The sequence below is a fragment of the Convolutriloba macropyga genome, chromosome 4 (assembly GCF_964194025.1).
Source record: "Convolutriloba macropyga chromosome 4, txConMacr16.3, whole genome shotgun sequence".
NCBI lineage: Eukaryota > Metazoa > Xenacoelomorpha > Acoela > Convolutidae > Convolutriloba > Convolutriloba macropyga.
This window is the reverse complement of record NC_134471.1, coordinates 60,705,202-60,725,348: the sequence shown is the minus strand read 5'-3', so window position 1 is coordinate 60,725,348 and position 20,147 is coordinate 60,705,202. Positions and strand designations below refer to the sequence as shown.

The 20,147-nt window shown below is 35.7% G+C and overlaps 1 protein-coding gene across 2 annotated transcripts in view; it reads right to left on the bottom strand.

Annotated features, from left to right (window-relative positions):
* The window catches only part of LOC142337800 (uncharacterized), a 118,629-nt gene extending 105,681 nt beyond the window's left edge, over positions 1-12,948 (bottom strand). Inside the window, exons 1-2 of one of the 2 annotated variants that reach the window (XM_075387321.1) lie at positions 12,349-12,948; positions 7,792-7,926 (exon numbers count right to left, since the gene is read on the bottom strand). In XM_075387321.1, the coding sequence (XP_075243436.1) occupies positions 7,792-7,926; positions 12,349-12,508 (295 nt within the window). In that variant the 5' untranslated portion in view covers positions 12,509-12,948. The remainder of the gene's footprint in view (positions 1-7,791; positions 7,927-12,348) is intronic. The other variant, XM_075387322.1, reaches the window with a different exon arrangement.
* Positions 12,949-20,147: the final 7,199 nt, after the last annotated feature.

Genomic DNA, 20,147 nt, shown 5'->3' with positions numbered 1-20,147 from the left:
TGATGAAAACAGGGTTGGTTCGAAAGCTATTCATTCAAAAAAACAAAAATCATCAACAATTTCTCTCATTGCCTCTTATGTATATCCAGTTTTGGGAAAAACTTTGGAAAGCTTGAAAAAAATATATTAAGAATTGATGCCTTTAAAACATGTTATGTCAGGAATGGTTTGCAAGTTCATTTTTATGTCAACAGCTAATTTCCTTCAACGAGCTAACTCTAAGAAACATCCATAAAAATACAAAGTTTTGTACTAGACACAATTTTTGCAAAACAGGCTAAAGGACACCGAGGACAAAACTGACCCGGACGTATACAGAATCAAACTCCATATACTTAACCATAGTTTAAATGGATTTTGTTTGCTGTCGAGTGGAATCCCACTCAACCATTTCATAGTTGGGCAAATTTGCAGAAAAACTATTTTATTGAGATTTTTTCTTTTTATATCAAAAAAGTTGTTTTATAAACAAGACTGATTATCTTAGACTCATTAATCACCAAAAAGATACGAGTAGCCTGCTATTCCGAACAGTAAAGTCGAACATGAAAAAGAAGGCCCAGACGAGTTCCATCAGGACATAGCTGACTAACGTTAGACGAAGTGATCTCAAGCTACCGGCGGCAAGCGGTTAGCGTTGGTAGTGGCAAGTTTGGGATCAGGGAGGCTAGCATTGGAGGAGCTAAAGGAGTGGGGAGGGGTGAGCAGAGTGGAGTCTCAAGGGGTGGGGGTCGAGTAAGCGTGGTTAGGGGTGAACGAAGTGGGTGCTGAGGCAGGGAAAATGTAAGGGCGGCTCTCCCAATCGGTTGTGACCAGGAAAACTCTACACCGCCCCGTTCGCTTCAGCGGTCCAAATCTGCCCGGATCTTTTGTTTTTGCAGTTCGCTTTGTAACTGTATTTCCGCTATATTTTTACCGTTGCATTACAATATCGATTGATGACTTTTTACTACTCTTAGTTTTTTCAATATCGAATCGTACTGGATTGCTACGATCACAAAATACGGGATGTCTATATGTAAACCAGTTCAATCTGATATAAAAACAAATCGAAGACAAAGATATATGTCTTAGACCTGTTTGTGCAAAATATTTACCCTTAACTTATGTTGGGCATGCTTTTTGTATTCACGAGTTGCAATACCAAAGCTGAGGTTCGTAACAGTTGAACTGCAGCTCCAATAATTCGTAGATCCAGGACAAAGTAACATAATAAACTAATATAATTTAAAACACAGGACACATGAACAAATTATACTGTCAGAACCCTCAATGGTTTCTATTACTTGACCAAGTTTGTAATACCCTCGATTGTCACTAACATCGACCAACCAAACGAGATCACCTTTGTAAAAACTTCTGTGTGACTCACATTTCTATTTTTTCGACTGTTCAAAGTTGGCCTTTCCGAATCTGTCCCAAATGAGATTCGAGTCAGATTGGGTATGTCGAACAATTTTCCGATGATCGACAAATTCCTCTGCGCATGGTAAATATGGTAGACAAACAATTTTGATACCAAGCAGGAAGTGATTTGAGGCAATAGATTCCGAATAGTTTACGTCAGAACTGACTGGTGTCAATGGTTCTCATTCATTGTTTGCTCAACAAGACACATTGTGGTTGAGAGAACATCTTCGGCTATTGATCGGTTCCGCAACACTGCATTTATTGATTTCTTGCAACTTCTGACCAGTCGATCCCACACTCCCCCAAAGTAAGATAGTGCCGGTGGACTGAACTTTAATCTGATTCCTTGCTAAACTAAATGTTCTTCAATTCATTCTTTGTTCCATGCTGCGGCATACTCTTTCAACTCTCGGTCTGCTCCAACAAAGTTTGTCCCGCTGTCACTGATCATTTTTATCGGTTTGCCTCAACGAGCTCTGAACAGCATAATTGCGTTCAGACAACTGTCAAAATCCAGCTTTGGAACGATCACTATATGCACAGCTCGTACTGTTAGACATGAAGAAACAACACCATCGCTTTTCTTTTCTGCAGCCAGTTTTTTCTGTAAAGGGTCCAATACGGTCTACTCCAACAAATGCAAAAGCTGTTGAACCATCCAGCAATTGTATAGGTAGCTCTGCCATCATCGGAGCCAATGTCTGCACTCTGCCTCTTCGACACGTGATGCACTTATTCTTTTTCAAAGTAAGTCATTTCTTACGCCAATAATCCTGAACAATGTTTTTGACACGTTCAGTCCGCTCATGGTTATTTACCTTGTGATCGTTACGCAAGAAGATTCCGACAATGTGATGTTTCCAATATTCAAACATTGGATGCTTTGCGCTGAAAATCAGTTGACTATTGCCTATTCTGCCTTTGGCACGAATAAGTCCCCTTTTGTCAAAAAAAGATGAGAACGGCAAAATTTTACTGCTTTTTAGAATTTCCTTTTCAGCCTTGAGAGATTTCATTTCTTCATCAAACTGTGCTGCAGTAACTTGAAGATTGTTGCTTTGGCGTTTTCCTTTTCTTCACTGCCAATTATTTTTGTTGCTGGATTCGATCATTGCTCGCTGGACATAAGCAGTTGTAAATACCAATTGGTTGAAATTGCTGAATCGTTCCCACTGAAATACAGTTCACTTCACTTCAGTAGTGGATATGAGGGCCGTTTGTCCGTTGTGTTTGTCGGAAGCGAATGTTAACTTCCCCTGCTCAGGCCATTCTTTATCTGGTTGCCTTAACCAGGCCGGCCTAATGAGCCACTCAATTTTCAAGTTCATCAACATTGATTACTCTTATCCAATTCCTCCGCAACTCGATTTGCTACAAGCACTTGTATTTTTTTGCAGCGTTGCAAAGACGGCGAACTTTACCAGCATTTTTGGGTTCACTACTGGATGATGTTGTAAAGAACATTCTTTTCCGGAAAGTGCCTTTGACTTACCGAGGATCGTCACGAATTCACTGTTTAACATCTGTATAAATTGACTGTTGATAAATTTGGATCCCGTTGGAATTTTTCTTCCAGTGAGTAGAGCTGACCTAGCGCTGATCCGTAGTTGTTCGGAAGATTGGAATCTGGTTCAAATCAGAGTATGTCCACTTCGCACCGCTCGCCGGTAAACTTTGTCGTGGACTTTAAGAACTTCTGAGCTTGTTGCTGTTTCTGTGCTGGCGAAAGTAACACTTTGTTGTCTCTCGCCCATGATGGGTTCACTGACAACCTATCCTAATTCTGTAAGGACAGCGACAGGTTCACATCCATAACATTAGCCTTGCTTCCTCAATGCCACGTATCGATCGTTAATACTCATGTTCTAGAATGGTGGACAGTTCCAAATACAATGGATGCCATCAGAAAGCGGACATTGATCACTTTGCCTTGTCTTTGTTTCTTTTAATATGTAAATCGCACTGAAACTTGACCTCTTGGAGAATCGTTTTTCTCATTTAGTATTGCGTCTGTATTCTTTACGTTCGTCTCCAAACGCTGAGAATTCTTCAAGCACAAAGGCCATTCTTCAAAACCAGTTTTTGAGAAGAATTAGATCAAGTCTATCTTCAACATAAAACCACCATTTCTTTGAGATTTGGAGGCAATTTTTCTATCAGAAGATGCACTGGATTGTAAGTTATAATTGTGTTGCTTCAAAAGGTTAACAAAATTGCTTATCGTTATTTAGTAGTTAATTAACGCATGTGAATCGTGAGCCTTTATAGGCTGTTGTTTACGTAACGTCTCAAGCTGGCGTCAACAATCAGATGTGGACGGCCAAACATCTTTTCTAGTAGTGACCAAGCTCGAATGTAGAAAAACCCCGATTAACCCATACCCGATATTGCTGACTTGGCTTTGCCACTTGCAAGCGTTTAGTTGGTTCATTTTCTCTGCATCAGGAATATTACGTCGGTGCACGGTAGCAAAAAAGATACTTAGCCACTCTGGCCTTTCAAGCGGACAAACCGTCAAAAGAGCTTAGTTTAGGTTTGCATAGTTGACTACTGCCACTGTTTTTGTCGTACACAAAATTGCATTGACCCTGGGTTAAACCGTAGCGCTCTCCATTTAATGATCGTGGCTTGCGTGACCAATCTCTATCAAAATTTTCTCGTGAAGTGTTTTCTGGTTCATTTTTAGAACCTTCACAGTTAAAGCTGTACGCTTTTTCAGGTTTATCCAACCGGTCAAGTCGGTCAAACCATGAGGATTTATCTTTAATAGTGTTGATAGACTGCGCATACTCGCAGCAGCATCATCGTTTGGGTCTAAGTCTTTTATGTCAAGAGCTTCTTTTTGGTACTCTAGATTTAGTGCACCGTTTTCTTAGAAAAGTTGCATCTCTATCTCAAGTTCCTTTCTTTTCATCTCGAGTTACATTTTCTTCAATCGAAGCTTGAACGCAAAATCGTTCTGCAACGCAACGAGCTTCTCAGCTTTCCTTGACTTCCTCCTTGAGATTTTTGAGCCATTGTCTTTGTTTTCATTACCAATACCCAATGAGAGATAATGATTTTGTTCTACTGGCAGCGAATTATCTGCAGGTGGTTCTTCTTCATTGATCTGTAGAAGGAAACAAAGGTGCTGAGTTGACACATTTTTCTGTCCCTGGACATACGTTAACCACTGTGCGTTCAAAAAAAGAAAGTATCCTTCTCTCTCAACTTTGCGTTCTCTGAAATTTTTTCTAATTTCAGCTTTCTTGTCCACATGTTTTGAACGCAGTCGTCTAATTTCAGTATCTGTTGATAAAGAGTCTTGAGTTTGCCTGGTAGATTTGATAGTCTTGATGAGCTCAAAACCCTCTTGCTGTTCCTCGAGTTGTTAATTTGTCTTGTCCAGACTCTGTGACAGTCACTTTACCTCTGTTTGGAGGCTGCCGTTGGAATTTTTACTGATTCTTGCTTTTTTCGCTTCAGTTGAGATTCGCTACTCAACGGTAAATGCAATCAGTTTTGCGTTGTTCAATTAGGATACAAGGTTTTGTTTTCTTCATCGATGCCTTTGGCACCTTCAAATGTTTGTATGGGCAGCAGTTTATATTCCACTGGGCTAGCATTGGAGGAGTTAAAGGAGTGGGGAGGGGTGAGCAAAGTGAAGTCTCAAGGGGTGGGGGTCGAGTAAGCGTGGTTAGGGGTGAACGAAGTGGGTGCTGAGGCAGGGAAAATCTAACGGCTGCTCTCCCAATCAGTTGTGACCATGAAAACTTCAAATCTTTCGGGATAGTCTGTTTTTGCAGTTCGCTTTTGTAACTGTATATCCGCTATTTTCTTACCGTAGCATCACAATATCGATTGATGACTTTACTACTCTCAGTTTTTCAATTATCAAATTGGACTGGATTGCTACAGATCACACAATACGGGAGCTTTATATGTACACCAGTTCAATCCGATATAAAAACAAATTGAAGACAGATATATGTCTAAGACCTGTTTGCGCAATAAAATTTACACTTAAATTATGTTGGGTGAGCTTGTTGTACTCACGATTAGGAATACCAGAAGCTGAGGTTCTTAACAGTTGAATTGCAGCTCCAATAATTTACATATAGGACACAGCAAAATATTATGCTGCTCAAGAATAATTTTCAAAACAAGGCACAGTAACAATTTACTACTCAACAATATTTAAAACGCAAGACACAGTAACATTTTCTTTACTGCTCGAGTCAGTTTATTTTCGCAATATTTTGCTGCATTATTTGAAGAAATCCGTTTTCTGTGAGTGCATTAGCTGTGTTGTTATGTCGCTTTTGTTGTTTCATGCTTTTTCTCCACCTCACGTCACCATGACAGTACTAGTCACTGTAACTGAAACTGGGACTATTACGATGACAAATGAACAACTAATACAAAAGAATTTTCCCGACCTCAGTTTTCATGTTAATGCAATTTCCTACACATGCTGTGAAAGCTCAGCTTCAATAGAGGGAGAAAAAAGGAGGGGTCAAAACGTGCCAAAAATTGCTCTTTGCATTAACATTTTATCTCAGCAGCTGCAATAAATGGTTAACTTAGCGACTAACAGAGCTCTAAGAGGGACGCTCAGGGACTTGATGCTCCCCCTGTTTGTCCTATTTTAAAGAATATTAACAACGTCATGCGAAAATATTGGTCAAGCGAAAAATCACAAAAAGATCACAAGACTAAAGTAATACGACTAAAGTAATAAATTTCGTATATTTGCCCGCTTACGAAATGCCGTTTTGAGCTGGCCAATCAGAGCTTCAAAATAATCTACTGGCGCATTTTTCGTAAATTGTCAGCTAAATTTCTCATTTGTTGGTTGTCAACTAGACGCCCTGTCGGATAATACGACGGCGATCATGAACATCATCATATGCCGAATCCATGTGCTGTAACTTGCTTTATCGTAAGCTTTTGACTCTATAAAACATGAAACAAAATTTCACGTTTTATAGAATCAAAAGCTTACGATAAAGCAAATAACAGCAGATGGATACGGCATATGGTGATGTTCATGTTGGCCATCGTATTGTCCGACAGGGCGTCTAGCTGACATCCAATAAATGAGAAATTTAGCTGACAATTTACGGAAAATGCGCCAGTAGATTAATTTTGAAGCTCTGATTGGCCAATTCAAAACGGAATTTCGTTAGCGGGCAAATATAGGGAAGTTTTAATCAGCTAGCGTAACGAAGGTCTATCCGTTGTTGCATCAACACCCTCACCGCGCCAGGATAATTGTCCACCGAACTACTGGTTTATCGATCAATGATGTTTTTGGCGAACGAAGAATATAATAAAACTCGCCTAAATTTCTCATTTTTCCTTGTCCGCTAAACGCGCTGTCGGCTAATTTTCCTAGCATTGATGTTGATAGCGCACTAGACGAGAGCATTCATACTCGATGTCTGAATTTAAAAAGTATCATAGAATAATTTACTTTACATTTGCATAAAATTCAATAATTTGTACCCAAAGCATAATTCAAAACTTGTTCAATTTATAAATATAAATATGTTCAATTTATAAATATAGGTCTCGAATTCACTGGTAGGCAGTTTTTCATTACTTGGTGTAATAATTTGAAATGATGTGAAATTGGTGTAATCATTGCTTTATTATTTGTATTCATTAATGCTGCTATTTTGTGCACACAATTTTTTTTCTCTGATGCTGTTTTCTTTTCTGATTCTGCACATTTTCTCTTTTCTGATGCTGTTTACAGAATATTCCAAAATTCCAATCAACTACGTCAAGATCAGCCATAAAATTGTTCTGTGTTGCAAGAAGTTTTATTTTGCGTTCATTTTTTTGCTTAATCAAAGGTTGGTTAGCATTGTTATCCAAATTTAAAACCTGAATAAACCCTCGGGTAAGACGGAAATTGAAATTCCTCTAATTAAATGTACGTTTGATGACCTTTCCAATGATACCACACATAGAGGTTTCCACGCCAATTCTGAGGCTCGGCCAAAATTGTCGGATGAAAAATATCTTTTGAGTTTAAAAGCCACCAATGTGGTCGCAACAAGGTTTTAAATTTTATTAATCTAAAAAACCAAAACATTTCATTCATCTCTATTTCCTATTTCTACTTCCTATAAATCACCAGCATTAGTGCCTACGCAACTTCAGTTTAAACAAGTTGACGACAACCTTCAAAGAAACTGTTTGTTGCATTATTGCTCAACATTTCAACTATAGATTGACGAAACCTTTAGGATGTATTCTTTATTCCACAGTTGCTGCTATCAAAACAAAACCTCTGTTATGACGTAACATCGCAATAATCTCGTAACATGACGTAATAACGTCAAGCCAAAACGTTGTAGAACAGTAGAACTATCTGATTTTGGACTAACTAACCTGGCTTGACAAGCTGGACCCAGTCACTTTTTTCAATTATGACCCGTTCCGGAGGTACTGTGTCCAGTATTTTCAGTTTTAGACTGGCGATTTTGTTGTTGTACTCCACCATCGCATCACCATCTTTATCAAAGGCTACAACAAGCACGCAAACGGCATGTAACTTAATCTACGCATATCATGAACTAAGATTGATCAACATCAGAAAAGCATTAGCAACATTGAAAATGAGTTTAATAATAAAATGAAACTTAAGCTCAGCCAATGAAAGAACTTGCCTGTTTATCTTGACCGCTCATAGCTAAAAAGTTAATGCTTTTTATATTATATTTCCTATTACTCAACTGGATTTGACCATCTGATTTTGGTAAGGTCAATTAGGATAGGAGTCACTTTGGATAGGAGTCAATTAGCTGCCTGCGAGATACCCATTAACAGAAAAGGTTTGATACAGAACACTCTGTACTTTTTGACTGATCTGTAAGTATTCCGAAAAAATATATTTTGAATTACTTTAGCAGCAAGTGGCATACCAAAATGCCAGCAACACTGCAAAATGCTGATCAATTTTTAAGACAAAAATAGCAAAATTAACTACAACTTTCACGGTTTTGCTTTTCGAGTAATTTCATTTTAGAAAAGTTCTGAAAAATAGCCAAAAGCAGATGACCATAATTTCATTAATAAGACAAGCAAAGCTTAAAAATGGTCATTTTAAAAGGTCATATAAATAATAGTCAAAAATTAAAACGAACAAGGAGGATTGCTAAAGTTTATGAGTAACAAACAAATTTCAACTTGCACCATGGAAGCATACCAATTAGCAAAAACTTTAAACTAGATAAAAATTTTCGAATGCATGTGGACATGGCACAATTTTCTAATTTTCGAACTTAAAAAAAAACAACTTTTACTTGTTTTTAAACACGGCGTATATGGGTTCCTGCTCAAAACTATGTACCAGCTACTCAGTAAGATCAAAAAAAGCTGGATCTAGCTTCGCAAAGAGGCTAGCTTAATATAAGTTTGAGTTAGGTCAAAATTTGAAACAAATATATTTTTTGGAATATTTTTCTGAAATGTTCACAAATAAAACAATTCGTGCTGCCCTTAAACATTACTCGAGAAGGACAGGCGACTTTATAAAAGATTTCAAATAATGGAACACATCAATATGAACAACCAAATGTTAGAAACTAGAAGTTTTCAATGAAAACATGATATCTTTTTATTGTTACGAAGTAGAAACTGCATTTCTCCGGTGTAAAACTTCAAATATCAAACGACAAAAATGTCGGGACAAAACAACGTCCCTTAAATGATATGAAAGAAACATCAGCAGCCAAGAAACCTTTTAAAAATGAGTAAAAACTTGATAGTACATTTCTACAAAGGAGGCTCGGTATTTTGCACGCGCACAATGTTCCGACCCCGCTCATCCGCGCTTTTTATTTAATGGTATACCAAATGAGGTAGTGATAGAAAACTTTCTTATATTCACAAACTATTCACAAACCACTAAATGAATAAAGTAATGCCGCATTACAGGGTCGATGAAACCTGCCAATAAAGAGACTACGAGACAAGACAAACGTAAAAGTCAAATAAAAACAAACATAAATTACATTCAAAACTATGGGTATGTTTAGAAGAAAACACAACAAAAAAAGGATATGACAACAGATAACACATGAACTTAACAAATTTACCTGTACATTGTTAAAACAATATATGATACCTGTCCTCTATGAAGCTCCATAACAATTCGGAAAAAGAATACAGAAAGGGAAAAGTTCATCTTTTCTTTAAAAGTAAAATAATTTAGCAAGAATGTGATGTCACAGTCATTAATACGATTATCCTGATACTTAGAATAAAAACTTAAATACATTCTATAGAGCCATCTTTCAACGCCAAAGGGACCGCCTCAATAGATAGTTATTAGGATAAGGAAACAAAGATTAACCTAAAAAATCGCAGATATCCAAAATCGCATTAGTTAAAATGAAAGCCAAAAAACACTTATCAAAGCCAAAAAACCATTACTTGAATAAAAAAAAACAATTAAAAAACATTGAATTTGGCTCACTAGAAAGAGGATACGGCTTGCTTTTACAGAGACTAAGCTAACTATTGACAGAAAGAGATAAAAACAGAAAGCTCAAAAGTTCATTGAAATATTTTAAAACAAGTAATTCCAAAAGTCGTTAAAACAATAGGCCTTCACCTAAAATCAAAAAATAGCAAATCTTGCAACTGCGCCGTTAAAACTATGAGATTTTCAAAACCATTGAAAGCTATGATCAATTGAAAACTTATTTATTTCCGCACTTAGAGCCTCAATTGAGTATCACTGGATTATCTCAGAAAAGTGTCTATGTCGAGAAAGACAAACAGCATTGACCAGTACAGAAGACACGTAGAAGTTCTCATGAAAACAGGCAGTCTCAGCCATAAAAACATCCGGCAAAAGACATAACCAACAGAAAAAGAAATTTGTTGCAGCTATATTACTAAATGATGAGACTAAATTAGATGATGTCAAAATGAAGAAAAAAGGAAAGATTCACATCTCATTTCGTTTTTTGAAAAAAATCATCTGAGGGTAACAAAAAACATTAGCTATAATCTCAAACAACTGAAATACATTGTTCATACATACGTTAGAAGTCACAGAGATCGAATTTAATCTAAGATATATTGAGGGACTACAAAAAACCACAAGCACAGGTAAAAATTGAAATTTCTAAAAAAAAAATTCGTGTGAGAACGGTTTCGCAGCAGTCAAAACTATAAAACAGTCACCAAAAACATGAAAAATCACCTAGACGCAATTGTTAGACGTCGTTACGTGATACATTGTCAAGCAAACAAAAATTAACCTCAAGGTGGGCAATAAAGCAAAAATGACAACGTTTTTGTAAGAAACTCGTAGTACGAAAGCCAAGAAACCATTAATTATAAATAAAATTATTATAATTACAGACAGAAGTATGATATAAAACATACAAAATTCGACAAAAGTGTCATAAAAAAATCACTGCTAAAAATCGCTATTTTGTAAAACAAATATACACAGCATCTAGAAGCCATTAGATATCAACTGAAAACGCGGTACAGTTTCAATTGTACCAATTTAGGAAGCCAATTCAATTTTTGAAATTAGTCAGCTGGAACATGAGACTGCAAAAAGGTCAGGCAAGACAAGAATTCAATTTGAATTTAAAAAAAAACAACTTTCAAGCCTTGAAAACCATGGGCTCATTCTTAAAAGCTAATACGTTACGTTCACTGGAGCTCAATATGTTATGTTCACTGAAGAGAAAGAAACTAGGCTTGATGTAGCTGTAGGTCAAGCTAAACACCCAATGGCTCCTAATATTTGCGATAGTTTGGCAAACGAAAAATCTCAATTTATCAAAAAAAAAATCAAGCATTTTATATACAGATTGAATTAACTCAGCAAGAAACGGGCAACATTTCAATTCAAGAAGACTCTTATAGGAATTGGAAACAAAAAAAGCCTTCTTTCGGAATTCTAAAAGATTGTGATGGCATTTTTCAGGTCTATACTTCAAGAAACTTGAAACAGAAGGGGCAAACAAAAATTTGGCACCAGTTTTGATGATGAACGTCTGAAATTAAAAAAAATTTAGCAAAATGTTAGCAAAAAACTCGAATCAAACCATTCAGCAACCCTTTCTTATCTTAAGACGTATGACCACTAACTAACACTATTGTTAACATTTTTTTTTAAAAAAAATAGCAAAAACAATAAAAGTTTGGTCTAAAATTACGGAAAATGTGAATAAAAAAACGGGAATTGGTCTACTATTCACAAAATTTTAAATCCTTATAAATCCCCTAGAAAATGAAATTCAAAAAAATCCTTTTATTTCTATATTCTACGCTGGACGAGCTTTTTGATGATACCGTTCACAATCCTCTACAATATTTCGATCGGCGAAAACTGACTGAACAAAAAACCCATTGGAGTATATATTTTTTTCCTCCGACTATAGTGGAAAGCCATGGCAACTTTTAAAATTTTCAAGTTAATTATGACAAATGCACACTTCTACGAAAAATTTTTGGATTTCTCTACCATGAAAACGGTTTGAAGAAAAATGTAGCTAACGTTAAAAAATGTACAAGCTTAAGTTAAGAGGTTCGAATTTTCGGTTCTAGAAGCTAGGGTTTTTTTTCAGGGACTCAAGTGCAACTTTCAATAGCATTTCAGAGCAAACTAATGACAAAAATTGGGAATACAGTTTTCGACAAATTAATGCAAGTACAACAGATGCGCGTTGTTTTCTAGACTATCACGTTTATATTAGTCCAAATAGATAAAATTTTAGACTTCAGCTCCACTAAAGTTACTTTTAAGTGCATTAAAACTGACTGTCAATGAAGCACAATTTGAGGTTGTCTAGATAGCTTTCTCGATTGTAACAGACCCATAAAACATTTTGCCGTAAAATACTCCATTGTCATGAGCTTAGTCATTAAGCTTCAAATGGTATCAGTTGAATACTTCCTTGATTGAGTCTTTCCTACCTTTCAGAGCCAGCTGTTTCCCGATCAGGTCCTTCAGATCAGAGTTCCAAGCATTGGCAGCTTCTTGCACTTGTTTCAGCTTCTTCTTGTCGCAGTTGATCACAAGTTTATTGCCCGGCACAAAACCCTCCCGGGGACGAATACTCATCTCCGCACCCATAGTTGCTAGTTTGGGTTACCAACTAACAGCGAGAAGAAAATCAGGACGAAAAGTGAATTAAAAGATAACAAAACAGATCTGGTTCAAAAAATATTTTTGGAACGATTTAAATCTATCACTGGCTAATAAATAGTTTATGGTATAATAAAGAACAAATTATGTTAAAATTAGTTATGACTAAAGGTTTCACCGATTTTTTCGGAGGTCACCGATTTCTCAGCAACACATACACGTATTCTCAATTCTTCAGTACAATTCTGTTTTGTACTTCTAATGATTCTGTTCTATAATCAGATTTGTTAAAATTTTCTTTTCTAAACGAGAATTTTACGGACGACAAAAGCTGCGCCTGGTGCTGATTGTAAGAAACTAAGTTCACAATAAATATGAGTAGCAAAACGTATATTCTCGCGTATATTCGAAGTAAACAGTATATATCTGTTCATTATTGTATAATATGATGCAAGCAATGTTTTGTAAAGGATATTTGTAACGTTGGTTTCTATTTATGGTTCTCGTTGATAAACTAACATTAGAAATGTCGACAGAGAATAACTGCATACGAAGCACTGAATGTTAAATACCATTTATACGTACCATTTCACAAAACAGAAACAGCGCAAATTATACACGTTTGAACAAAGTTTATTCAAAATTTATCCTATCTCTGCACAAACTGTCATTAACAAGTAAAGGATTTTTCGGATCTTTTCCGATTTAGCCCCCCCCCCCCCCCCCCCCGTATGTTATGCACCCCCAGTTACAGAGCACGTGTCGTTACACATTAAATCAATATGTAAAATATAGCAGGTGCGTCTGAGGGTGAAAATAATATGCACCCACTAAGCTGGGGTGGGGGGGGGGGGGGGGGGGACAAATAGAAAAGATCCGATTTTTCATCAGATAATTTTATAGATGGTAATATATGATGTCATAGTCTTCGATTCCAAAACGTAGTACCTACAACGCCTTTTTAGATTATCGTCAAAATCTTGTCCGGAAGAAAACAATTAAAAAAACGTTTTTCTGAGAAATTTAGCATTCTATTTTATGAACGACGTCATTTAATCGAGCACGAACATTTTGTTTAACAATGACTAAACAACAGAATGTCGCAATAAATTCCACCACGCTGCAATGTTGCATATCTCTTGCTTTGTTCCACGTATGTCTACTGCAATTCTGGATAATGCCAAAATTTACCTTTTAAAATGCAAATAATGGCTGCGTTTCGATGAAAAATTACCTTTTATCAAATTAAATAATATCATTACGCACAAAATTGTACTATCGGCTGGTCATTTATGCCCAGTAGAAGCGATAAACTTCTAGATTATTCTGAAAGAAAAATGTTCAGTAAAATCCCCCAGTTTGGAATGAGGCTCCTCCACAAAAATAATTAGCTGTAATAATCCAAATTCGTAGAACACTAATTGTTCCGACCCCTCTTGAGGGGGAAGGAACTGTATACTCAAATGGGTTTTTTGTTCAGTCAATTTTGGCCGATCGATATATTCATCGTAGAGAGTTGACACTGGTATCATTAGAAAGCTTGTCCAGCGTAGAATATGGAATTAAAAAGACTTTTTTTAATTTTCGTTTTCTACGGAGTTATCGAGGTTTAAATTTTGATAAAATTGAGTGAATTCCGGTGAGACTTTATTCACATTTTCCGGAACTTTTGACTAAAATTTTTCCAATTTTGCAAAAATTTGTTAATGTTTTTAGAAAGTGTCGTTAATTTTTGTTTGTAAAGACAAAAACTTTATTGTAGGCTATTTTATTATCTTTTTGTCAAAAATTCTGGCTAAATTTTTCAAAATCAAGACTTTCTTCAAAAACAGCATAAAATAAGTTTCTTTAGTCCAGTTTGAACAAATTTACAGGAAGTACAGACCCAAACGCCACCAACACAATCTTTTTAGACTCAAAATGGGCCTTTTTATACTTCAAATTCTGTTGCGAGTGCTCTGTAATTGAAACTTTGCCGTTTTTTTGCTAAATTTTTTCGTTGATTATCAAAAACGCAGCATCTACTTTTGAGATTTCAACTAAAAAAATATCAAAATCTAGATTATTCGAATAATTAGGTGTTCCTAATGGACCACCAGCATTAGCAGGGCTAGTTTGGGAACAATCTTGGACTGATATAATCCAAAAATAATTCGGATTGTAATCAGTCGGTCTTTTTTATTAAAAAAATCGATCTTTTCTACATTAATCACATAACATGACTAATGAAAGGTCCAAGTAGATTCCTAAATAGCTCCACATTGTTGTATCTACTTGATTACTTGAAAGCTTATGGTCGTTTTGACTTATAAAATTATTTGATTTTTAAATAATTACTTATTGAAATTTGCCTTTATTTTTTTCTTAACTTGGTCAACTTGTAGCTTATTGTCAGCAATGAAAGGAGGCTTCTTCCTTCTATTGAAATCAAATTCAATCTTTATTGCGTTTTACGCCTTAATTTATGTTTTTCTGGCTTTGATATTACTAGATTTCATTTTAAAATTTTTTTTTTGGTATTAGCCCATTTTTTACTATTTCTAGTTTTGTCACATTATCACGTTATTGACAATTCGTATATCACATTATTGGCTTTCAATATAATGCACAATTGATAATACTAAAATCCTTGAAGATATAGATTATGATTTTCACGGCTTCGACACTACTTTCTCGAAGAATTTATTTGAGTTTTTTTAAATTTTGTCTTTAAGTGTACTTTTTACTTTGTCTCTTCAGTCGTATGAAAATTCCAGTACAATGACCCAGTTCCATTGGCTTTTCATGAAAGAATAGATGATCCGATATTCTGATGTTAGTAGATAGCTGATGGCTTTCATGACTGAAAACAATTGTTTTATAAATTTAAAAAATATATATTTACCAAATATGACTTTATTGTTGTCAAAGGAAGGTATCAAGAGGGGTTGATGTCACACAATCTAATGTTTTTAAAGAAATCGCTGGTTTAACTGGCTTTGACACGGAAAAATAATAATTTCTGATTTTTGTCATGTTTGACGTTCTTTTTGTAGACGTAAGACATATTCTGGATAATTTCATTCTCAAGAGCTTGCTTTAGAATAATAAACGAACCTTTTTAATTATTTCTTTCTGTAATTAATGGAGTTCATGTCGGTGGAGATTTTTTTTTCGAAAAAAATTTAAGTTACTTAATTTTGCATTTTTTTCATTTTTATCTTCTTGTTACCTAGCTTCATTCATGAGAGGTTACATAATAATTATCGGTGCTCGCAAAAGGTGCAATCGAACATGATGGCCATAGTATGGCTTTATGGTTTCGAAAGCGTTTTCTGCCAAGTTTTAATTGATTTTTTGTTTGTTGTTTATTTGTTGTTCTTTTTGTAACCGCAAAAAAAAATTGAATACCGTCAACTCTTAATTCCTTCTATAGAGGCATTGGTAATTATACACCTACGGGATATTTTAGTTGATTTCACTTGGTTTTCATTACTTTGAAATTAATTGTTTTAAAAAAAAATAAGCGTATTTTACAAATTTGCTGTTTTTGTTCTTTATTGTCTAATTGTTACCAAGCCTTTTTATTGAGTAGTCCCATATCTTTTCTTGTGAATTAAAAGTTTTTTGTTTAATGTCAATTTTCTCTGGTGCTATTTTGACTTTGTTATAAAGTTTTGTTTTTTAAAATGGACATGAAATTTTTGATGTAATTAATTTTGTTGTTGTTGTTGATTTTGCTGTTCGTCTTGTCTCGCTTTCTTAATATTTGCACGTCTCATCAATCTAAAGCACCATTATTCACTCGACCGCTGAGTTATTTGCCTTGGAGGCTATCTTTTCCTTCATACACCACTTAAAAAAATACTTGAATTTTTGGGTTTTTCTATGTTCCTTATTTGGTAGACAATCATGCGAAAATTGTGGATGAGCGTGGTCGGAACCTTTTGTGCAATTGCACATTACCGAGTCGCCTTGTCGTTATCATGAATCAGTGAAAATGATTAAAACAATTGCACATTCATAATCAAGTGGCTAGCAACTTTCACACTGGCAACACAAAGAGGCCCGGTAATATGCTATGCTCATGTTGTTTCGCCACGTCTCACACAGACAAACGGTGCACTTAGTACCCTTTTTTCCTTTTTGATTGAGCATAAAACAGACACACTAGAAGCGAGAAAGATCAATTTATTTGGTCTACGCTCATGCAATAAAAAGGAAGTTACACTGCTCGCCATTACTGGTGTTATTGTTGACTTTCTCCTTCCAATTATCTTTCCCAGAAGGGCACTCACTTCTTCAGCCAATAAAAAATTGACCAAATGGTCGAAATTGTCAATTCGGACCAACAGTTTGAACCGAATACACCGATTTGTCCTACACCAGTGAAAATGAAATATTTTCGCTTTTCTCAAGTAACAATTAAATGTTCGGTTGGTCTGACTGAAAAAAACTATACCTGACGTTTCGGTAACGCACGACAAAAACGCAGTGACATTGTCGAGCTTATGGTTTAAAACAATTTCAGCAAGGAATAAAGAAAAGGGACGAGATGACAGACTCAGTAGACTGCCGGAAAATTGCCACCACCGATTACCATATCACCAATTGCCATTGAAATAACAGATACAAAACAACGACTTTTGCATATTTTTTTGAAGTGCGAACTACACTATGGTACTGAAAAGCTACGTATACTTGAAGGTTTTTTAAAAAGCACTACAAACATCAAATAATATAACATTTTGAGTTCCAAGCTTTTCTCTAATAACGTGTCATTACACCTTTAGCTTTTTTTAACATCTAGTAGACGGTTTTTATAGTTTTCATGCAGGTTTACCACAACGTCTGCGTCAATTTCATTCCAAATTTCATACACTTTTTCTAAAATTTCCCAAAAAAACTGCTTTGGTAATCGCTGCTTCAATGGTAATCGCTGCTTCAACATTGCCGAAAAATTTTCAATAGTATTCAGTTTCGGACTGTATGCTGACCATTCCAGTAACTTCCACTTGTTTTGGAAAAAATTGCCGATAATCTTCGATTTATGCACAGCAGCATTATCTTGTTGAAAAAAGTTTGGACACTTAACCAGCAATTTCCGTCCATCCGATCGTATTGCACCCAAAAAACATAATAAATCGTTTGTCCGAACTCAATTCTTTTGAATTTTTTCAAGAAATCTAGTTTCATTTCATCGAAAAACTCTAACAATTTCATCGCTGGAGATGCTCACTCTTGTTTCATCATTTGAAACAACATTCTGCCATAAAGAGAAAGGCTTCTTGAGCACATTGACACACCATTTTGAACGAAAACACTTGCTTTAATTCTACAGACGAATTCTCAAAAATGCTGCAAAAAAGCAAGTGTTTCGTTCAAAATGGTGTATGAAAATGCTCAAGAAGCCTTTCTTTTTCTGGCAGAATGTTGTTTTTAATGATGAAACAAGAGTGCGCATCTCCAGCGACAGAAGTTTTTCGAAGAAATGGAACGAGATTTCTTGAAATTAAAAAAAATTAAGTTCGGATAAACTGTACGTCTGGAAATTTCATCGCAGCAGGAGAAAGCGTTATGAGCCACACTAATACGCTCCAGTGAGATTTTGGGATCTTTCAAACCACTGTGACTACTTTTTTCTGATTTTTGGACAACTACGGGGGTCTTCCGCACAATTTTAGGGCCTCGAAAATTATTTTTCAGGTAACGTTTGTATGCATATTGTTCACTGGATCCCGATTTATAGTTGAGTAGCTTTTTTATTTTAGACCATGAAAATCCGACATCTCGTAGCGTAACAACCTGACAAACGGTGAAAGAACACAGCGGTTTAACCATCTTTTCTGTTTAAGCGGAGAAAGTAAGAAATTTCTCTTAAAACTTCTATATTTCACACCTGTTTTCACGCCATAGCGCAACTCATGCTTATGAAGCACGAAATATGCTTTAAACACAGAAATCATGCTGTACGTAGCTTATTGGTACCATAGTGTATCTTGATGTATTTTGTAGCTGGATATACCCTATCTCTCAATGCGAAGATACAATCGCTGGTTAAAGTACCAACGAATATTGAGATGGTAACTAACACTTATAAAAACGAAGCTCACGTAAAAGGCATCCAAATTTGAGCTCTATGGGATTATTTCATTGAGCAACTGCAAAGCACTTAAGAGCAGAATGAAAGAAGGAAACTTATCTACAGAAAAATCAAAAGGTTTCAAGCAAAATGTTCAACAGGCTGTGAACCTCAAAGTAAATCTAAGCTAATATTGTTCGACGAAGTTAAAAAACAGCAGGACAAGTCCTGACCTTCAATTGAAAAAATTTCTGTTGACGAAACAATAAAAATTTAACTAGAAATGACGTCAATTGTTTGCAAAACCACGGAAAACGATCTGATTAAAAAACACAGTAAGCAAAATTATAGTGAAACTTCCACATGCGAACAAACAAAGCCGGCAATTTGCCGGTAAAGCTGCAATACACACTCGCGTGCTGTGTAATGGAAACAGATACAGATATAAGTTGAAAAAGTTACCGACGCCTCTCAAAAATGTATGTAAAAATCACTCACCGGTGAATCAATAAGGCTTGTTAGAATTCACTAGACAAAAACCTTCGTATTGGAGACCTTTATTGCACAAATCAATTCAATTGACGTTAAACTATTTCAAATTTTAATGCGCAAACGTAATTTTTTCTAGCGAGGTAAAAACATGATCATAAACTGATCACGCGGGTAACCTGAAAATTTTAGTTTACTAGAGAGTAACGACGTACGTCGTGCTCGCAATTGCCATTAGTGCGAGGGAAAAACCCAAAAAAATGTAAACGAAGAGCATCAGACGATGAAACCACGAAAGTTTAGGACAAGACCTGGCTTACAAATAAATTCATTATCTAAACAAAAAGTTGAGACATAGATTAGACAGAGATTGGATTTGAAAAACCAATTAGACAATAATCCAATAAAAAACCCAAACAGTGAAAATAGCAAACTGCGCATGCGCACAAAAACCACTCACAACAAAGAGCGTTTTGTTCAAACACCGTTTTCACACTCAATTAAAATTAGTATGAAAATTTCACGCCTCCATACCACTCTTTCGCTCCACTTCCTGTTCGGGTGACCCGGAATCAGCACCTCAAATTGGCATCAAAAACCATGAAAACTTTACAGCAGATCTTAAGAAATTACAGCCCCACACTAAAATTAGAATACTTTAATTTATAGAAAACACAAAACCGCAATATAAATACGCTTAAAGTACAGCTTCGCAGCTGTAAACAGCTGAAGAGAAATCGAATATTTGTTGAAACACCATTTTCTCACTAACATTAAAACTAGAGTGAAAAAATTCCATGCCCCAAATTTACGTGCCTTATCGCTCTGCTTCCTTTTCTCACGTGCCCAAAATCGCTTCTCTAATTTGTCGTTATACATGAAATTGTGAAGAAATCTTTAAAACAAAGCCGGAAGAATTGTAGTTGTTTTGTAGACGTCTTCACCAAGAACCCAGCCTTTGAAATTAGTAGTTCCCGAATGCCGTGAGCCTCAAAGACGAGAAAAAAAAACATTGCAATAAAATAGCAAAAGAATATTACCCTTGAAATTACGAAATAGCAGAAGAACATTACCCTT